The following is an 8,761-nucleotide window of genomic DNA, read 5'->3' as shown; positions in this document are numbered from 1 at the left end:
CTGTAAGTACAGATTCTGAACCAATATTTTTTCAAAGGTCTAGAAAATAGGTCAAAAACATTGTTAGAGGTACACATTAATTAAACAAATATTCTTTATACAAATATAGACTATATATGTGTAGTTAAGAAAGAGTGAATACAACACATCATTTCTATCTGATTGCTTTTATTCTTATTTAATCAGGACATTGTTTACATTTTATTGAAAAGATTAATATGAGTCCTCCTGATGAAATAATAATCATTTTGAAATCTGAACCAAATCATTCTTTATTCCCAATGAACTTTACAGAGTTTATTGGCAAACACTTCACTTTCACTGATTTATTTTATTCTTATGTTATACTTAATTGACTTTTAATAATTGAGAATTTAATCATGTTTAAGTATTCGTCTGGAGGCCTTAAATGAAAAGTAAGTTCCAAAGTTTTTGATCCTGTGTTGTGAAAAAGAATACATCATCAGCACTTTTAATAAAACTCGGGCCGACATTACATTAACTGTTTAATAGTTTATTAAATGTAAGATGATTAAAATATTACCCCTATATTCATTAACCTACGATGTTAGACTGTCTGTAGTCCAATGCGAATAAAGTAATAAGCATTCTCTTAATGTTTAAATACAAATTCTAGGTGAGGTAGCGAACAGACCCTTACAGATTCGTTGGTGACCTTTAGAGGTCCCTGAACCTCAATTTGGAGACCACACGTACACAGCCCTGCTATGAATGGATCCAGGGGTTTGAGGAAACGAGGAGGAGGAGGAGGAGAGAAAAGTGAATCGGGAACTTTACGTGTTGGGAGGAGTTTCCCTTTACGCGACGGAGTGATGTGAAGACCAATAAGTGTTCAGTAGTATTCTGCAGCAGCCGACACGCTCGTCGTCTACACGCCTGTTTACAACACTAGACAGTGACACACGGGGCTCAACTGTTGTGTTGACACTTCACAGAAAAAAGCCATAGAAGCGCGTTGTTTTTGCAGGATGAAGGATAAAACGCGGTTTTAAAAAGAGCAGTTGGATTCTCTGCAACCCAGAAACTACTTATTCAAGCCTCAGAAATCATGGTCATTCTCACAAAACAAAACTCGAGCTGGTGGCCTGATCAGAGTTGTGGATCATCTTTGAGGATGGATTGAATGTGGGCCGAAGGGGTGCCAGTGCCGTGCAGGTCTGCAGCGAAGAGGACGGAAAGCAAAGCCAGCTGAGAGAGAGTGTGTGTGTGTGTGTGTGTGTGTGTGTGTTTTCTTAACCCGAGATAGGATTGGGGGATGTCGGGCAGAAGTGTAGGAGCACCTTGGGGGTGCAGCAACCCCAGCCTGCTGCCCCTCAGAGCCACAGTCCCATATCAGCTCCAGAGGGGCTCCTCTCTCCTCTGCAGGGAGGCCAGGACCGGTAAATACACACACACACACACACACACACACACACACACACACACACACACACACACACACACACACACACACACACAAACGGTGGAGGAGGAGGAAATGGTTAAATCAGAGTTTACCTTCATGAGGTCCACAGCTTCAAAGTTTATCAGACTCAAGGTATCATCAGTAGACTACTTTAGACATACTAATTATTGATGGTGATGACCTACATTTAATGGATTTGATTACAGAAAATAAAACACTTCAAAACTTTTATTTGTGTTGGATCAAAAAGGAAAGTAGGTGAAAGTAATTAGTTGATTCATCATAATAAAAAAAACCTGATAACTTTACTGTCTGTAAAGTTATCTACTAGTTATTTCATGAATTACATTTATTTAACTATTTATATTAAGAAGTAGAACAACTACTAGATTTTAACGCCGGAAATGGCACTCAAATAATTTGAAACAAAAAGGTTATGCAGGCAGCAAGCTTCCTCAATTTCAATTAATTTTGTTATTCGAAATTGTTCCAAAAGTTTCCAGCAGGCTATGAGATGAAAAGTCAAAGTCAACACTTGCAACGGCTAACCCTGAAACACAACACTATGCTAATAATAATGTTATTTGGACTGTGAGTGGCCCCGTGCACTCTGACCTGTGGGATCTGTGCTGCATGTTTCATACTAGCACAGTGACAGCGTCTTTGTTTTACCCCGAGCTTGACGTCATCTAACTGTATCCATCAAAGTCAAATGTGCATGCTGTGCTGTTTATTTATACATCCTGCCTGGGCCTGTAAACTGTGCTGATGACAACATGCATTGTGTTTGTGTGTGTGGTAGATATGCTATATTCTTAGTGATGGCTTAGCTCCGGGTCAAAGGCATGGTCCACACCTGCCAGAGATTACAAAGAGCTGCCAACAAGCACACACACACACACACACACACACACACACACATAAACACACACAAAACTACACACAACTCTGCACGCCACATTCTTGTTGGTGGGGAGGAAGCCTTGGAGCAATTTAGTAAAACGCTGGTTTTAAGATAATGTTTGTCCTCATTAAATGTCACATGCAATGTTGCTACAAGCTAAACATGATCTCAAAGGCGAGACTCCACAAAACATCTGCAGAAGACATTGTTTTCACCGGACACTTGCACAGCCTCATACGCTCACTGACTTATCGCGTGTTTCTTTTTCTCTTCCCAAAAGCCGACAGAACATCAGCACGTCCACCCAAGCCCACCATCCGCCGCACTCTTTCTTTGGACACCATCGTTGGACCCTATCTGCAGGGACAGTGGCCCAAAGAGGCAGAGAGCGCTGCTGTTAGCTGTGTCAACGACAAAGCTACACAGGTGAATACTAATATACCATGAGAAAGTCACATTTATCAGTGTAGTTACTGCATTAACACACAACAGGTCCAGGGTAATAGAAGTCTACCCAACACTTTTCCCATAAAACCTGTTGCTTCATGTTGCATTAAAGACGCACACTGGGTGATAAATGCTTCTCTGCTCTGGTTTTCTTCTATGTTAACAATTTCTATAAAAGACGAGATGTGTGACGTTGGCTCTGCAGGTGTTTTGTTGTTCTAGTTTGACGCTGCGGGTTGAAGGAAGTCAAATGGATAAAGTTGCCGTTCCTCCCCCCCCCCCTCTACTGTATCTGCTCCTAACTGATGCGCAAAGCCCAAACTAAAATCAACCCAGCTCTACACCCTCACCCTCGCTTCACACACGGTTTAGAACCCCAAAGTGAACCCCCTTTGCCCCCATTGTGACGAGCAGACCCCTCCTGACCTCATTACACAGACACCCCATCCCCCCAGCACTCGCCTGAACCACACACATGCGCCCCACCCTGCAGCTCCTTGTGCAAGGGTTCCTCTGCATTACTTCAGATCGTAGTGCTGATTGTGTGATGCTTTTTTTTTTCATTCTTTATCAGACGTAAGTTTGCACTTCTTCAGTTTTCTTTAATTCCGACAAAAGATTTGCTGTTGTGGATTTGTGGCATGAGAGATTTTTATATTTTTTCTCAACAACCAAACAAAAAACATATCTCATTAAGGGATTGAAAATTACCATTAGTTTGAAGATCCAAAGCATATAGCATGTATCTTCTGATAACAGGAGCCATAGTACGAACACTACACTTTTTCATAACCTATCCATGTGCTATGTTTTAATGTATAAACTGAATAATGATAATAATCTTTTTTTGTCCATGTTGGCTTTAAAAAAAAATCACTGGAAAACACAATCCTAATATATAACATTATTTCCACCCTTGTAAACAAATGTCCACAGTCTGAACTGATAACATGTAAAGCATGCAGGCTGCATCATGTCAGGTGACTGGTCTTGTTTGTAGCAGAAATAAATGTACCATCCATTTTTTATGTTGTTTCCACACATTCACAAAAACTCCAATAATCCACAATTTTCAGGGTGAACTACTTGTAGACCCCACATAAAATGTCAGTGTAGGTACAGGAAGTAGGGGTAAGCTACATATGCAGGTAAAAGTCCGGAAAATTCACCACCAGCGAGCTGCCTTTTGAATGTGAGAATTTACTGCTTTTCTCTGTTTTGCATGTTATAATTAGATATTGTTTAAGTCTAAACTGTTCAGAACAAGCAAGCATCGTTTCACTTTAGATAGCTGTCTGAACAATTGAGACTTCAGACAGAACTAGAATTGACAGATTAATCGCTAATCAAAATAATCAAGGGACGAAGCACTATTCTGATTATGTACGGCGTGTTGCAAACAGGAATTAAATACGCGTTAATGAGTCGATCAAAATGGAAACACCAGCTCTGCCAGACCGGTACGTCTTTTTATAGCTTCGAGTCCCATGACCCCCCACACCCATGTTCATGTTTTGGATGATTGTGGGGGTCACCAACTGTAACTCAACACCCGTGTCTCTGTATGACTGACTCATACGGCATTCTGACTTATTTAGCCGAGCGATGGGCTGCATGTGAGTGAACAGTGAAGGTGCAGGAGATGGTGTCTTTGCTTTCCAGTAGGCGATTATGGCACCAGCAGGATTTTTTTAAGTTGTGAGGCCGACATCTAAAGACCAGGTTGTATTTCTGAGGGGGAAAGGAGACCATGACATAGGGTCAGGCAGTGAGAGCTAACATGACTGTTTGTAAAGTTAGCCACCTTCTGAATGGCATGATCAAGAAGTGAGGGGACCAGAGTGTTGGTAAAGTGTGTGTGAAGAAGCTGACTTGAAGCCTCAAAGGGCTACGAGTCTTGGTCAACTCGGCCTGGGTCTTAATCAATGATGAACGGCCAGGAGTCGGGAGCAGTTGACCAGAAGCAGCCTGGGAGAAGATCCAGAGTCAACGTGAAGAAATCGGTACGATATATAGAAGGGAAAATTGGATGCTTTGGAGCTGTGATTAACAAAAGAAGAAGTGGCTGTTTTTCTGTACTGTTTTCCTCCACAGTTTGTGACTTTGTCAATAAGGGGGGTTTCTTAATGGGTGATAACAAATGCTCTGAATGCTTTTGCTTGCACTATATTTAGAGGGTCTACAAAGATGTGGTTTGGATGTTTTTGTTAAGCGTGTTGAAGCAGGGCTGTTTTGTGGTTTTCTCGTTGCCTGCCTCTGTACAGCTGTTGTGAGGCAGGTGTCTGACACAGCTGTGGAGCTCCACTTCTGTTATGCACTTTGAGTTGTCGTGTCCCACACAAACTCAATGGTTTCGCCAAAGAAAAAAGGAGAAGCAATAACAGGCCATTTGCTACCTTACATCTAGGTGTTTGCTAACACATTGTGAACATTTATTTTTCCCCCGCGTAGACTCCAAGTTCCTGGGCCGAGGAGACACGAGGAAGGAGGAGCGCTGTTGGACACAAGCGCTCGGCATCGTGGGGCAGCGCTGAGCACCTGAGGGAGGCGAGTACTTCTTCAGCAGTTTAGGAATCCATTGTCCCGTTTCTCGTTCTCACACCACACACTCTGCACGTCGAGCACTCATGGTGTGAAACGCCAGCAGCCCCTGAGGGGGAAGCAAGTGACCTTTTTTTTTTTTTTTTTTTTTTTTTTTGTAGATGAATCAAAGTGACTCAAGAATCTTTTTTTTTTTTTTTTTTTTCAGGTGGCAAAGCTGAGGAGCCAGTTGCAGAAGCGCTCCCGCCATGCCCCTCCCCCTGCAGGACAGGAGCTCCCCCACCGCCACCCGCTGCCAGCAGGTCACGCAGCAGGCGTCTCTCAGGTGGATCTTTGCTCTCTCTGATTTTTTTAAAATTTTCGACAACATAAAAAGATAACAAAAGGATGAATTGAACAAAATGTCCACGCCGAACACATATGCCAAAGCCCAGGCAGGACGAGGAGGAGCTCAGCAACAGAGATATAAAAAAACACAGGTGCTTTTCTTAGTAACTGCTGTCATCCAAGCTTGTGTGTTAGTGACACGCTGCCACAGAAAGACTATTTGAAACCAGCATATAACACCGTGCTAAGGGCAATATCTCAAGTCAGTTATTGAAGTTTTACATGAAACATGGGTGAAAACATCAGAAAGAAATTTGAATAATAGAAAACGTTTGAATGTGAAGTCCATGATCAGCGTTGGGTGCTTTAAAATCAGGCACTACTCCACTACTATTAGCTCGCCTTGTACATTATTTTGATCACCATTCCTTACTTGTTTTTGAATATTCAGGTGAGAATTTTTCAAATGGTTATTAACTTTCCTACAATTCAGACCCCGGAAGAATTGAGCTCGACACCGTTACATAATTTGGATTAAATGGAAAAAAGGTTGCATTCATTATCTGGCACACTTCTTCTGCATTGGCATTCATGTTTCTTGTGTTGCTCCAGACATTGCCCCTGATGCCTCTGAACAGACTCGCCTCACGGCTGAGACGTAGCGTTGAAGGTTTGAACTTGGAGCTGGAGGAAGTGTTTGTCTCTGATAAAGCCAACGATCAGCTTGAGGTGAGGTCTAGAGCACAGAAATTGGATGATATACTTTCATTTCAACATAGTTTCAGACCTTATAAGAAGAAAAAACATTGATTTAAACATATTCTCCCACGCTCTCAGTTGTTCCAGTTACACTAACCCTTTTTTCTTGTTTTCTCTCGAACCTTTCAGATATTAGATATCCCAGATGGCCACAGGGCCCCAGACCCCGCCCAGAGATGCAGCAGTGGCTCTCAGAGTGAGCCGTCCCCAGGTCCCCTGGATCCTTCCCTCCTCTCTCCTTCTCACTCTCCCTGTCCTCTAGATCCATTGCTTTTGTCTCCGTCAAACTCCCCCTGTCCTCTGGATCCTTCGCTACTGTCCCCTTCAAACTCCCCCTGCCCACTTAGCCCGTCTCTGCTGTGTCCGTCACACTCACCCTGCACCATTGGAAAACCAGGTTGGACACTACGCAGTACATCAACAACTGTATACTGAAGTTTTGCATGATGTCAACTTTGTCTAAAAGTGTTATACATGTGTACTTTGTCACCCCTTGCAGAGTTAGTGGAATGTGAAAACCTGCATCTCTCTCCGTCTTCGTCGCTCCCCTTATTTGCACTTGACCCTCCTCTGATGCAGACCTGCTCCTCCTCCTCTACTCGTGCCACAAAAACCCGCTCTTTCCAGCGCAAGCCACCAGAGGGCTGTGAGAGAATACAAGTTTGTGAAGAGGCAATGTAAGTTAACACGGTTTAGACCAAAGCATCCTGCATCGACTTTATTACACGGTATAATTATGTGAGCAATTTCTTTCACTATGGCTGGAATAATCTCCCTCAAGAACCAGGAATGGTTATGAATATAAAATGTACTTTTTTCATGCACATTCTATACCATAATCTGGCATTGACTATGACTTATATAGCAAAGAAAGTAGCATGAAAATAAATGTTGTTTCTGACTTATTTTAATTTTGTGAATATGTTTAAATTGTAAGCAAAGCTTTTTCTGCCCTTGAAAACAAAGTATTCTGAGGTAAGTGCCAACCAGCTCTGCATCTCTTTACCCTCAGATCTGCCTGTCAGGATGAGCCTCTTCTCCAGCCATCCTGTCCTGACCCAAATAAAGTCAACTTCACCCCCCATGGAGGCTCTGCTTTCTGCCCCGTCAGTCTGCTGAAGCCCCTACTGCCCTCCATGGACCTCCTCTTCCGGGGCCTGTCAGTCTCTCCAGTCACAGGCTGCCCAGGTCAGGCGTCTCCCACCAGGCACCTTGGCATGCAGTAGGTGGAATTGTGAGCACAGCCTCTCTGGACTTAACCGCACTGCACCATCAGGACTGGCAGAAACTGGATGTGTTTTATTACACCAGTGTTCATCTAGGTTATCACTGCTGCTGTAAGTTACAGTGATCACTGCAATCAAATTAGACTGCCACTGTAAACATTTTCAACATCACACTTGAACTCTGGCATTAAATCTGGCAGCTTTATCAATAATGTCCTCTGCAGGATGCTTGGAGATACTTGACACAAACCTATTTGTGCTATGAATAACACAAACAAGGCTTAAGTTCTGGAAAAGTTGGAAAATGACAAAAAAAAGAAGGTTGAATTATATCTGAAATTGTTCTTTTTAATATTTCTTATTGGTGTCAGCAATTCTGACAAAAACAACTGTCAGATTGAGATGTTTAACTTGTATGTCAGTGAATTAATTCTAAAAAAAACCAAAGCACTTGGAGCATACAAGTATTACTTTCTTATTAGCATTTACAAATGATTTACATCTTTGAATAGTATTGTTCAGATAAAGATAATTGAATACACTTTAAGATTTATACTTTGAGACTTGATTGATAAAAGACAAAAGTACTTGATGGATTTTTTTTCCTTTCATTTCATGAAATACGACTGTCATGTTGCATATTTTGGTCTTTTGTTTGTGGTGGCTAGTTTTCTAACACAAGTAAGTACCGCACGATGTATGGAAGAAATATTTTTGTATAGTATAGAAATAATCTTTCTATACTGATGATACCTCTTCTGTATTCACTGATGAAGTTTTGGATGCATTTGCATTTGGTGATTTATACACAGGAACAGGTTTCATAGCTTTACCAAAGGCAGGGTTTGCTCTTACCAAACAGGTATTTTTATTTTCTTTCATGAGCCTTTTTATACTATGTGGTTCTGTCTAGAAAGGGCTGATGTTTAAGTATTGTTTTTGGCATGGATATGTTCAAGTTAATGTTCATATGGAATAAAATGCAGTTTCTTTCACTGTGATCTTTTTCTCATACATTTTAAGGGGATAAAAGCAGAAACAAGGGCTGTTGACTGAGGACAAAAGCTACGAAATACAGGCCACCACAACCACAATACCCTCTGTAATAAGCATTGACTCTAATTTAAGGTT

General features: G+C 41.7%; 1 protein-coding gene across 1 annotated transcript; it reads left to right on the top strand.

Moving 5' to 3' along the window:
• Positions 1–760: 760 nt before the first annotated feature.
• On the top strand, positions 761–8,625 carry fam117aa (family with sequence similarity 117 member Aa). Its single transcript, XM_079365848.1, is given in 9 exon segments — positions 761–1,400; positions 2,611–2,756; positions 5,229–5,324; positions 5,527–5,643; positions 6,258–6,374; positions 6,534–6,801; positions 6,904–7,081; positions 7,417–7,604; positions 7,607–8,625. Coding segments are annotated over 9 exon segments (1,383 nt in total). The 5' UTR covers positions 761–1,276; the 3' UTR covers positions 7,756–8,625.
• The last annotated feature ends 136 nt before the right edge of the window (positions 8,626–8,761 follow it).

Source organism: Symphodus melops (genome assembly GCF_947650265.1).
Source record: "Symphodus melops genome assembly, chromosome: 17".
Lineage (NCBI taxonomy): Eukaryota > Metazoa > Chordata > Actinopteri > Labriformes > Labridae > Symphodus > Symphodus melops.
The sequence above is the reverse complement of the archived record's forward strand: the minus strand, read 5'-3'. Positions and strand labels throughout refer to the sequence as shown.